General features: G+C 40.7%; 1 protein-coding gene across 1 annotated transcript in view; it reads right to left on the reverse strand.

Moving 5' to 3' along the window:
• Positions 1 to 13,600, reverse strand: part of rapgef6 (Rap guanine nucleotide exchange factor (GEF) 6) — an 84,005-nt gene that overhangs the window by 39,018 nt on the left and 31,387 nt on the right. Inside the window, exons 3-6 of the mRNA XM_070916716.1 lie at positions 9,352 to 9,483; positions 4,841 to 5,021; positions 3,012 to 3,148; positions 837 to 995 (exon numbers count right to left, since the gene is read on the reverse strand). Coding sequence (XP_070772817.1) covers positions 837 to 995; positions 3,012 to 3,148; positions 4,841 to 5,021; positions 9,352 to 9,483 — 609 coding nt within the window. The remainder of the gene's footprint in view (positions 1 to 836; positions 996 to 3,011; positions 3,149 to 4,840; positions 5,022 to 9,351; positions 9,484 to 13,600) is intronic.

Consider the following 13,600-nt stretch of genomic DNA (forward strand, 5'->3'; position numbering starts at 1 on the left):
CTACCCTACAGCCCTGTCAGTCGCTGAGCTTCCCTTGACTAAATCATCAATTTCTGCATTTGCCTCGCTAAGCCCTACCTCTGCAACTTCCTGTGTATCTGAAGACAGGAAACAATGTGTGCAGTGGAGGAACTGGACAGTGTGAACCGCAAAACCATGCTAGACTTCTTTTACCTTTGTGAGCTCAATAACATCACATCCCTGCTCTATATCAAGACCTAGACCTGCTCAGCTATTTGTAAACACATCTGAAACACACACACACACCACTGTATGACAACGTGCAAAAGGCCTGTGACTTAACTGACAACAAAGACTTTGTATTTTGCTATCATGATTTTCCAAATGTGAACTGTTATAGGTAATGAAAGAAAGGTAAAAATGAAAATTGTGCCATTATTTAATTGTGCCTGCAAACCTCTACACTGTAGTCAAAAGAAGAAATTAGGAAACTGCACTGTGACACATATTCTTCAGTAAAGCAGTGCAAAGTTAAATAGTTAACACACCCTTTGTGTAACAGTAACCAAAAACATTGAAAAAACACTGTAATATCTTGTAAAACATGGCTATCAAAATCAATTATTTGCCATTACCAGTGCATTAGTGTAACAATGGCAATGTCAGACAAGCTTGCTTACTAAATAAATTATACTGTAATTGACAAACACAAGTCTCAGTCTGCCATGTATCAGTGCAAGTAAAGATGTTTTTTACTAAAATGCTATCAAGAGGTTGTCAGACAATTATTTTGTTAACAGTCACATTGAGGCTGTAACTTCTTGTAGCGAGCAACTCAACAATTACTAAATGTTTTTCTTTTTTGTCTTGTTTACCTGGCAGTCGTCCCCCTTGGTGCGAACTTCTCCGTTCATGTACTGTTTGTCCAGCGAGGGTGAGATGCCAAAACTGTTGCCCATACAAAGAGTCTCCACTCTTCCCTCTGGGTGGCTGATCTCCACCGCCCCGTTCAGGATAACGTACCAGAGGTCCAGCTGCAGACAGGCGCACAAAGATGACATCATCAAACATACAATAACAAACATTTCTGATCTGCACAAGTTATGCTGCCGATACTAATGTCGGCTTTTCTTATTTCTTTCAATTCATGCTTTTCACAGCTAAGTCAATATACTGCACATCCACGTGTACTTAATATCTTGCAGTGTTGATACTACTCTTGTAGTAACAACTGGGGTTTGCACACAAGCAACAATGCCAAATATATATTGGTTTTGACTGTGGATCAGCAGAAAACATTGAGCTCAATCTATAAGACTCATCGTTAACCTCACTTGGCACAGTTTTATTTCAAGTCACTAGATTTCAAAGAGCCCACTGGATATCACTGCACCGCTACACAAGGATGACTGTTGAAATGGCTATATAACACTAACTGACATTTAGTACATTGTGAGCATAATGTGCTTTGTGTGAGGTGTGAGTGTGGTGGTGAAGAGCTATTGTGTCTCTAGTGGTGGCTTTTGAAAAGAAAATGCTAGCAGGCATAATATAACAAGCCATTCATCCCACGTGTGAGCGGATGGAAGGGAGGGAGGCTGAACGAGCCCTGGGCTCCCTCCGCAACTATAACTGATATTTCCTCCTCATTGCCTTTTCATTCTCTCACTGTTTCTCACCCAGCAAATCTCCAATTCTCTCAGTGCTTCTCGCTTTCTCTCCCCATGAGCCTCTCTTTCTTCCAGTCAGCCTCTCACTCTCAGCAATGATGAAACAGTAATAAGTAAGGTGAGGCGAGGTAATCAACCACATATATATTGAACACCAAAGTCCTTGAGTCTGCATAAATTTAACACCTCTCATTGCATTTATATTATGCATTTATATCATGAGTGTTTATGGCAGCCTGCAAAGGTGGGTAAACTATTATTTGTCAAGTTCTTATCCTTCAAATAAAATGGCAAGTTAAGAAACTTTAGTTGGTTTCTCTTGTCACTGTAACGACGATCGCTTGTTGGCTACTTCCATTTTCTCTTCCTGTCTGTCCTCTGAAGCACTTTACCTCTCTTTTTACTTCTGTTAGACCACTTAAGATTATTTTTTTCTATTTTCCTTTCCCTCTCTTGCTCACTTAGCAGTCATGTTCACTTGTGAGAGGAGCAAAGTGCTTCTCTTTGACCTTCAACACGAGTCCACAGAGAGACAAACAGAGCGGCGGAGACCTGTCCGTCAACCAGACTCAACACAGATGCAATGGACGCACAGACACCCATGCGACACACACTGCCTATTTGTGTGTATTGCCCCGTTGATTCCCGTACTCCTGGAGCTTGGCGGCTGGCAGTTCATTGCCATTTATCACCCTGTCGTTCTAATGCTGCTGTGTGTAACCAAACAGCCATGACAGAGCCTCCGTTTCTCAGGCATGTAACTTAATTAATTAGCCGTGTAGCGGCTCAGGTGACTGACAGGGCTTTTACTCTGCAGTGACTTTGCATACACCAACTTCTGTATGTGAATTACCTTTGGATATACTGGAGGATGGTGAGGATGTGTGCGTATGTACACATGGAAACATGTCAACACCTGTATGTGCTCTTTCAAACCCCAGTATGTGTGTATGTCTGCGGTTCAATATACTTGTGTGCTGCTTATTCCACCTTTTCTTTATTTTCCATTTTACGTACTTTTGCATGTTCCCCCATGCTGGCCTACTACGACTCCCTTCATGCTTTTGTGTACATTAAAGAGTCATTTAAGAATCAGAAAGCCAGCTTGTTTCTGACAGAATAAAGGCAAACACTCATTTAATTGTTAAGGGAATTCAGTGTAATTGTGTTAATGAAGCAAATGATTAATCTTAGTGGGACAGACAGCAAAAGTAAAATGTAACAATAATAACTTTAATTACTGCAAAATTTTTAATACTTCTTAAAGCCTCATATTCAGAACATTAAGTTCAAAACATTCTCAGACTTTTAACGGGCCCCTTCACAGCAACTATGATACAAATCTACAGATTTCTCTGTGTGTTATTAGTTCATTCATACCTCCTGCTTGTTGTGCAGTATGACGGTGCCAGCCTGCTCCACCACCTCAAACACCATGACGCTACACAAGTCTCTGCGCACAGACATGGTCATGTTGGCAAAGGCAGGCAGCTGGTGCATGAACTCCAGTAGTTGCTCTAAAAAAAAAGAAAGGGAGAGAAGAAAACCTGCATGTGAGTGGTGGCAACAAAACATTATTAGCTTTTTTCATCTTATATATGTATTTACCACAAAATCTTAACAACCTGTAACCTTTCAGAAATCAAACATCACACATATATCACAGTTTATCTTCATTGTTTTCATCCAGTGACCCCAAGCCATTAGCTATACTGTCGATGGCCTGGATTAGTGCATACTCTCAGTGCTCAAGATTTTGAAACTTTCACACTCTGTTCCTTCCCTGCTTCCTCCTCGGCACTGTGGCTGAGAACAGAGTGACCTAGCTCCAACCTGAACACTATGCTATGTAGCTCCCTTTTATTTCCCCCTGCTGCTATCGCCTCATCCTCTCTTTCTCTTCGTCTCCGTCCCTCTTACCTTTGTTCTTGGATTAGACAGTCACAGTATTTTAAGTCATTCTTAGTGTTTTTAAACACTTTGAAGTGCAAGATGGTTGGAAGTTTGTAAGAGGAGAAAGATCACAGAACCACAAAGTTTAGATTCAATTTAGTTTATGTTGATTGGAGTGGAGTGGAAACTATCCTGATGTGGTAAATCAACAATCTGGTGAGCCAAGCAGAATAAAGCTACATTAGGCAAGGGTAATAATGTTATTAATCAGGCAGTAATGGAATCTATACCAATTCTAAGGTTGTAATGGGCAGCTTGCATGTGTTTATGTGTTGTGAGCAGTTCAACCAACAACAGATTTTTCTCTCCAAGACAGATTCATTTGACTTTTTAGGGGGCAGAAGAGGTACGAGCATCCAGTAATTAATAAGGCTCTTTAAACGACACAATCTCTAAGACTTATCAGGTGACCCGAGCCACAGGTTGGGAACCACTGGGCTAAAGCATTACCACCTCTGATAGCTAAATGAGAATGTCTCAAATGCCCATTCACATCGGAAAATACTTCTGGATAGGAAGCACACACTGAGCCAATAATGATAAAATTGTATCTTAAAAAGGAGATAATATTGGATTAAGTCACAAGGTATACAGTACAATATTGAGTGACATCCTCCATATTCAAACATTTACTTTCCACTGGCATTGTTGAACCAAATATTTAAAATTTGCCACTCAAGTGAACTTCATTAATAAAGAAAAATTTATATTTTTTAGATATTATGTGAGTCAGGGTTGAACTTGGGTTCCTCTCTACAGAATCTCTCTGAATGAGCCTGAATGTGAAGGGAAGGCCATGAGAAGGCCATCCTCCCAGCAGGCACACAGCAGGCCAGGCCTTTACAACTCCTCTCAGCTCTCTGATGTGGTCACCTTCTCCTCCAGGACCCCACTGGGCCTCGCTAACGAGGTCGTCTCTCTGATTGCCTGCTTAAAAATACACTCTGGAAGGGCACCGGTGTTTAGAGACCACTGTGAGGGGTCTTTTTGCGAGAGGGGCATGTTTGTATCTCCCCTGTGCTCATTGAATGATTGATGGCTTCTGTGAGGGCTGTATCTCTTGTACATGAAGTCCTGTACATGCAGGCACATACTGCGTAAGTAATTCTATTGAAATGTGACATGTCCTACTCACTGGTTGATTACAGAAAAGCAAGAAATTACCTTTTCAAGCTATTTTACAATTCTAAATATCATTTAAAGTGAATGTGAAGACGTAAAACACTTGGTTAAGAGCAGCAGAAAGTTAGACTGACCAATGTCATCGTCTGTGCGGTCGGCTGGGTCTTTCTCCAGACACTCTCGGACCAAGTCTCGGCCCAGAAGAGTGTCTGAAGCTCTCTCCAGGTCCTCATCTTCCTCCTCTTCTTCCTCGCTGTCCACTGCAGCCTCTGGAAGTCCAGACAGGTCCACATCTCCCAGCTCGCTCTCTGTGGCCTGGAGAGAAGACAGGCAGCACAGTAGTTGGTAATTTAGCTATTTATGTATTACCTTAGAAAAACTGCATGTGTTTTGTGCATCAGGATTTTAGGAAGTAATCATTTTAGATTAGGTTTCATTGGCTTTAGGATTAAACCTGCTTGACTCAAAAAATCTTAAACTATGGAATACCCCCTCTTACTCTGCAGTTCTATTCCATTTTCCCTTTATTTTATGAGGATTTGCATGTATTATCCACACAAAACATGAGGAATAACCTTGGAAAGAGCAGCTGTATCTGTAACCCTGACACCAAGTCCCAAACTAGAAAACAGAGGCGAATAGCCAAATATTTAAATCCAGCAGTAATAATTCATATTCCACCATATTTCCCCTGTGTAGGGCAGACAGATGGTTGGCATGGTTTGGTTCTAAAGGGGCTTTCAGGTCAGGTGGGAATTGAACCTTCAACCGAGAGGTGAAGAGAGGAGCTCTCCAGCGGTGGTGGCAGCATTGCAGACCATCTGTTCGCTCCTGCAGGTGGGCCTAAAAACAAAGGGAATCGTCTCGCAATTTATTTATTTAACAGAGACCAGGCAGAGAGTTCTCTTACTCCTCTAGCAATTCCCATCTTCACTGGCTGAGATGGAAGGTAAAATGAAAATGAATGCACTGTACTGTATTTAAGGACAATATTGCCAATGAAAGCTTTTTAAAGAACCACTGATAGTCCTGATATAGATCTTGAGAACTGGCTGTGAGAAAAACAAATTAGTTAAAAGATACTATAGGATCGATCCGAGCATTGTTAAATTTGAAACATTATTCAACACTAAGAACATCTAAAACTTAACCAATCCTGCATTTGTTGGAATAATAACCGCAACTTTTAAGTTACAACTGAATGTGTGTGCTTATTTGCACATTTGTTTATTCATTTACTCATTGTTTTCTTCTTTATTGCATTATTTACCTATCACTAGGCAACAAGTGTTGCCGTCCACCTACTTTATTTCATTTTTTTTTGTTTTATATTTGTAACAATGTCCATATAACTTCTTGATGGGTCATCGTGGAATAAAGAGCCTAGTCTAAAAGTCTAAGTTGAGGAAGACATTATCTTGTTGCCATCAGTAAACCTACATTTTGGTAGTTGTTGATTTAGAAGAGTGGAGTAGATTTGATTGTGGTATCAGCTGTTGAAGCCAGTGGGAAAAAGTTCATGTCCTGCCCTACACACTACAAGATGGACTCCCTAACCAACAATGCAATCTTGATTTTTATGGAGATTTGGTACCTGGCCAAAGGGTTTTATAGGTTTCTCCGAGGGAAGGAGATTAAGCTAACAGTCCATCCCGAGTTCAGGCACAGGTCCACTCTTGTTTTCATAAATTAGGTTGGACAAGCTATTTAGAGGGACTGTTAAAACACACCAGCTGCTCAGCTCCGTCCTGTTCTGCACCAGATACATTTCATTTGGCCTAATAGATAAGAATAGACAAGCATGAAGACTTCCCTGTCCAAAATAAAATATGAATCCTGATTTTATTTTCTTCAACACCAATAATAAATGAGATAGGAAGGAAAATGACATGCAGGGATAAACACTCCATATCTATTAAAGAGCACTCAAACCAAACATCTCAACAACAGCATGTCCTGCAAGTTGTTCTGCAGTGTAAAAACACATTTTTAATTTTGCTTCACCTCTGATTTATTGATTCTTGAAGGACATTTGTCTCATGTATTCATCAGGCCAACAGTATACAGAACGAGACAAAAGCGCAGCGGTACTTTCTATAGTTCACAACAAGAGAGAAAACTCCATATCCATCAGATAGAGGCTGTTGTGGAGGAAAGTGGCCGTCAATTTAAAACTTTTTTGGAAAATGGAGGCAACAGTGGTGCAATTTCTTGTCACCCTCTGCCACTGACATATGGTATCTTTCAGTGCTTTTGCATTCATTGAGAATGCAGGATGTGCCCTTTCAGTCCAGGGCCCCTGGTCTTAGCATGAGTTTGAGCCAGGAGGACATTTCCTAGAGATGAGGGACATCAGATCTGCCCAAGAAACCCCACATTTTACAGTGCTGTGACAGAATAACAGAGACAGAAAAAGAGACAAAAATGAGGCAGCAATGCACAGAAGTTCAGGACATAGCCAAGAGATGGAAAGAAAAGAATATGGTGATGTGGTGGGAGGGAGAGAGAATAATAGAAGAATAGAGGGTGACTGACAGGAGAGGGATGTAAAAGAGGGAAAGGGCAGAAGGGAAGAATATGAGAAGTGGAGGCAGAAAGGTTTGAAAAATGGAGGAGACAGAGTAAAGTGAACGGCTGTGGATTAGGTCAAGGTAAGAGGCAGAGTGGGAGAAACCCAAAACAAAAACAGTCTGTTGCATCGACAGCTGAGGACCGCAGCCGACTGGAGGGTCAGCGCTTTAAGACAGCTGTAAACAAACACAGAGCTGGGTCAGCAACAAGCTGATGGGATCAGATCCGTGTGATTAATATCTAATCTCAGGATGAAGAGATCAGGTCTCAGGTGTTAAACGTCTGACACATGTTGACCTGACTCAGATCAATCTGCAAACACTCGCTGACATGCTGAGGAGGGAGGACAGGCTGTGGCAGATAAGGCGGTTAGAATATCAGAATTAGGTCATTATAGTCTGTTTTCTATTGGGAGCACAGGTAACTTTGTGAAATTCTGCTGACAATGACTAATGGATTCAATAATTCTTGCACTATTCCTTTTGAGGTAACTAGTGCAGCCCTGACGGTCATTTGCAGCAGACTTAGCAAATATTCTCCAATGTCTCAGTTGTGCGTTGCCCTGTTTTATCTCTCTCGAATGGAGCCCCTCCTAAACCCCTACACACATATACAAACATGTATGAAGAATATGGCATGTAGGTTGTAAAATCCTGCAGCACCCTGTGAAGAAGAGTCAAGACTGAAAGGTAATACTGAAAGGTTCTTGGATTTATTACAACTTTCTGAGTAAAGAGGGGAGATTAGGGGAGCCGAGGGATTAAAATGATGACATGACAGCCTTGTCATGTACCCTTTTATGGATTATTGATTCTCAGTCATTTAAATACCCGACACTCAAGAGAGGGATTTCATTCCAAAGCACTGAGCTACTGAATGCTCAGAAATGTCACATAAAGGTGAGGCTGATACAAAGAGAAAGTAAAATGTAAAAGACCTCCTGGTCCGGCAATAATACTTTTAAATTTACATTTAACATTTTACACTTTGTCCATTAAACTGGGTGATTGCACACTGGTCAATTCACATTTAAATAACACAATCAACAATGTAAAAGGTCTACATGTTTCCTGTGCTTCCAATAAATGAGTGTGTGTTTGCCTTGTTTCAGGTGATATGCACCGTATATATATGTAATGCCAAAAACTGAGAGAAATTGGGACGTTTCCTGACGTAAATAATCTCCCACAGTTCTCCATTTTGCATGAAATTCCTGTTTAGGGAAACCAAAATCAAACATTGTGACCAACATCAACTGCATAACTGATGTCTTACTCTCTCAATGTCCCTGCTCGTCTTTACTGCAAACTACCTGTGGAAGCAGAGCTAAGGAACACCTGCAACATGATCATTATGAACGCAGCTACACTGACGATGTTACAGCTTCTATACCTGTGGCACAGGTATAGACAGAGCTTGAAAGGTTAGGTTCATTTCCTGCATGTGACCTTTCATCAGCAGCAGGAAGTACAGAGGGAGACGGATCACCGGGATACACAAGTGGTGCACAATAATTAGTGAGATGGTTTTCGAGGAGGGAGGGTAGAGGAGTGACAGATATGCTACAGGTAGACAGACAGAATTGGAGCAAATCAAGCTGGGGAGAATCCACCATCAGTAAAACACCAGACCAGAGAGACCAGAGAGACCAGATGTTGTCGCAGTGTGTCGGTGGAAGGGCTATAGTAGACAGAGGTCTGTCCCTGGATTGGACAGGCTACATTATATTTTTATATGTAATGGAATAATGGTGGCAGGGAAGAGAAAAATTAAATTTTTCATCAGAAGCTTTCTTTCGTTTTTGTTTTTTTAATTAACAGTAAAAGCCAGAGTATATTCCAAAACCTAAATTATGAGATGAGAGGCAGCTGAACAAACTGATGAAGCATTACACTTATACAGCCTGGATTCTCTATATTTTATATTATACCAATGTTGACCAATAAATGCGTATGTCTCGGAAACGGGGGGAAAAGAACATGGATGGCAGTGTCCAAACTTTGAAAAAAAAAAAAAGACAAAAAAAAAACAACTTATCAGATAAAATCATTTAAACTAGCAATGAGGTACCCACCTGGTAAATATCTGATAGGCTGCTACTCCCCGAGTCGCTGGCAATGCTGCATCCTGATTGGCTAGGAGGCATGTGCATCACCTGCTGATGGGCGTGGTCTGTTAGGTGCATCTTATTGAGGTCAGCAGGAAGCTGTTCAGACAGACAAGAAGGCGGAGAGGATATGAGTTCAACAACAAGCTTACAAACACAAACACACACACACACACACACAGACACATACACACAGCTGTTTCATCAGCCTGAAAGCCAAGGCTGGTTTGGCACAGTTTGACATGATATACTCCAAGATAATTAACATGAAGAGGACAGAGCTGAAGACCCTTCAGACGGCTGTAAATTATGATCCAAGACTGGAGGTTGATATGATTTCTGATAGACAGATGAGGGGGTGGAGGTAGGAAGCTGGTTTTATATTTTTGAGAGACCTTAACAAAACTATAAAACAGTAAATTCTATCCATGGCTGTCTTATTAGGACGGCGTGGTTGGCTTTCTTTCATGCAGACAGCTCACGTGTGCACACAAGAGCACTCAAATTCATTTAGAGCCTCAACCAAAGACAGAAATATATTTACGATAAACACAGAAATTAACACAAACATACACACAGATACACCCCCACTGACATTTTAAGAATTAAGTAAGCAAATACATCAAGCCGGCAACAAAACAAAACAAATTCCTTAAACAAATCTGTTCAGGGCGGTCAGTTTGTTTACTTCAGAATAAGAAGACAATTTGCACAAGGCAACGTTTGAGCATCGATACAAACAAAAATTCATTAGTTTCTATTTTGTTATCACCTTTTCAGAAGATTGCTCCAAACCCGAAGTGCTGAGAGCTCATTCTCAAACAAACCCCTCAGATTCAGAAGGAGACAAAGTTGTCAGTCAAGCAGCCAACTGACTTAAAAAAAAACATCCCACCCTTCTGCAGAGCACTGTAGGTTTAACTGTCACTTTCACTGACAAAGAGACACAGAGACATAAAACAGAGACAAACAGGTCACCGGATAAATACGTAACCTTTAAACTACAGTCACACAACTTTCCAGCATGCATTCAACCTAAATTCACTGCACACAGCCACAGACTGACCACATTGTTATTGTAATGTTAGCTATTTTAAGTTTAAACAGTAAGGCCAGTTTAGAGGTGAGTGATTGTAGCTAATAATTCCAACAAAAAAAACAAGCTAAATTTTGCGAAGAAGATTTGCATGTGCTTGCTGCTTGAGCTCGGCTGGTTTTGCTGGATGTTGAAAAATTAAATAAACAGAGGGAGAGTGAGAGACTGGGTTTGAATGATTCAGCACCATGGAGAGAGAGAGAGAGAGAGAGAGAGAGAGAGCGAGAGAGAGAGAGAGAGATATTGGGCATCATTTATTATTGTGAAGTGATTATATCTGTGCATCCTATCTATAAATCTTAAATTCACATTAAATTCAATCTGAATAAATACACCAATCTATAGAAAAGGAACACATTTTCATCCCCAGTTTGAGTGCTGGTGAACAAATCAACATATCCTGGTGTGATACTCTATCTTCTCTTAATTAACAGACTGATTTACAACATCAAGTAACTGACCTCTTGGTCCTACCATTAAGTACAAACAAAAGGATCCCCAAACACACGGGACACACACGCTCAGACATGTTGTTACACAAAAAAAAAAACCTTAACCCACAATAAAGAGCGCTGTAATAAAAAAAGTGGAAGCCTGACATGGTGTTAGTAAAGCAGAGAACAGCCTCTTAGTAGACTCAAAGCTGGACACACTCTCCATGTCTAAACAGTCAGTCAACAACGAGACAGCTTTATCCAGACTGTGAAAGGAGGTCAACCAAACATCAAGTCCAGGTTTTACTTAAAAAGAAGTGGTCTATTATATGTACAATAGATGAAGATGAAAGGATGACTAAAAGAGGTATTTCTACAAAGGTTGCTGCAAAAAAAGTATTTAGAGACTGACTGAGGAGTTAAAAATGGGATTTCGGCAGCTATAGGTTTAATCTCTATTTCCTGGGCGGGTGGACAAATGTGCTTGGTCTCCCTCTGCGCTAGAAGAAAGCCTTACCAGTCTTACCAGTTTGGATCCTGGCAGTGTCAGAGAGGAAGTCCTCCTGCGACACCGGGCAAACCTACAGAACACCTCCTCCATCGGCACATCAGACAGCGCTGGCCGTCCAGACACACACTAACATAAACACTGACACTGACTCACATTTGTACAAGCAAAGCAGCACCAAGCCAAACTGATGCTTGGATGCTAGCTGAGGCTGCGAGGAAACCATGGTGCCAACATGTAATATTTAAGACGTTGAGTCTGGGGGTGCTGCCCCCTCAGTACTCTCCTCTAATAGGCCTGTCGTACTGTATGACCCCATCAGCACTTAACCCCCCCTTCCTAAAACCCACAGGGAAACAGAGTATTGAGGGGTGGAGTTTAAGAAGTTCAATGGCTTGTTCTTAATGTGTGGCATATTAAAGGGGAACACTCAGTTTAATGAATTCATGTACATTGGATTTACACAACATCAGGGACCCCTGGGCTGTGGCCTAAATCACTGTTTATCCTTATACGACACTTAGATATCCCTAGACCCAAGACTATTCTTTTAAAACGTACAGTTACATACAGGGCTTCGGTAGAATGGAACAACGTACCTAAAGCTATGACTATAAGACTGAATATACACGTTTTTCTATCATGAATGTTATTAATGTTGTGTGTTGTAAATGTAGCCGTGTTGAAGTAATTATCAGTAAAAGCACATTTGTCTGTGCTTTTATTTTGATGAGGTTGTGTTGCATTAAGACTAGCTGCTTTGTTTCATCAATTTTTTGGACCTTGCTTTGTGTTTGTGTTTTATTTGGACATTTCATTAATGTGTGGACCCCAGGAAGATTAGCAACTGCTCTGGCTGAAGCTAACGGGGATCCAATAAAACATATATCCCCATTTACCACATAACGCACTACATTTACTGGCCACCATTTTTCGTCCAAATGTCCAAATAGCGTCCAAATGTCCAAATAGTGTGAAATGTATGCACTACGTATAAAATGCCCTCAAACGAGAAATGAGGGAATGGACTCAAGGCTACAAGATGTAAAATGTGGAGCTACACAATGTGGTGAAAGCAAAAGCAATTCAGGGATTGACTTTTTAAGGATGCACTGATTATTTATTTACGTTATCAGCTGGCATGAAACTTAACAGCACATTCTGTTTGGACCAAACCCTTGGCCATGTGAGGAAATCAGTATCATTAATGTGTAATATGTATTAATCCATTCACTGTGGATTTATTTAGATTAAATACTGTAAGTACTAATAAATATCTGACTTTGTTCAGTCTCTACAGATTCAAACACACACGCTCACATACACACGAAATCTGAAAATGCTGCACTGTATAACTAAAGTTTAGCATCTTTAAACTTTAAGCATCAATGCATCTACTGCCTTCTTTCCCCATCACACACACATACACACCTATATTAATGTAGTACGTCACTTATATATTATATATAATAAATTACTCTGTTTCTTTCTCACTCACATATTTCAATAATTAGCAATACTTCTACCGTTTGATTCTAATTTCAAAGTTTGCTGCTTTAACATTCACACACATAATGACTAACAGGTCTCCGACATTAGTTTAGTGTGACTGAAGGAGTATTTAAGTGAAATCAATTCCCTATTAGGTACGGCAGTGTAATGCATTGTGTGTTTCACTTATTGAACCACGGGCAACACCTAATGTTAGACTGTTGTCTGAATGTGTTATTGACTAAATCCCACATATACACAAGTCTCTGCTTTCATCCCTTATGCCTGCTGTTGACCAACACTCTTCACTACTAGTTTGTTGTGTTTATGTGTGAATCAGAAAGGACAGAAAAAGCAGAGGAGGGGGGGTGATTGGTAATTCCATCACAGGTAAATGCTTATTGATTTCTGTGTGATGGAGCGGTTATAAGCCACTGATGACTAAGCTCCCACCCTGCGTCGGTTTAATATATTCACCCGAATTCACACGTACATAGTGACAGAATTCTGGATTTTGTGTGTTTCGCCTATAGTGGCAGATAAAATTGACGGTTCAATATATTGATCTGGCTCTATTTGGCATTCTTGCTTCTCGATCAGTAAACGTGAAAACCCCTGTACTTTTACTGGCACGGGCAAAAAATTCCTGGCGGTCCTGGATGGAGGAGGGTTTGCATTTCTATCATT

This window comes from Enoplosus armatus, chromosome 13, assembly GCF_043641665.1.
Source record: "Enoplosus armatus isolate fEnoArm2 chromosome 13, fEnoArm2.hap1, whole genome shotgun sequence".
Classification (NCBI taxonomy): domain Eukaryota; kingdom Metazoa; phylum Chordata; class Actinopteri; order Centrarchiformes; family Enoplosidae; genus Enoplosus; species Enoplosus armatus.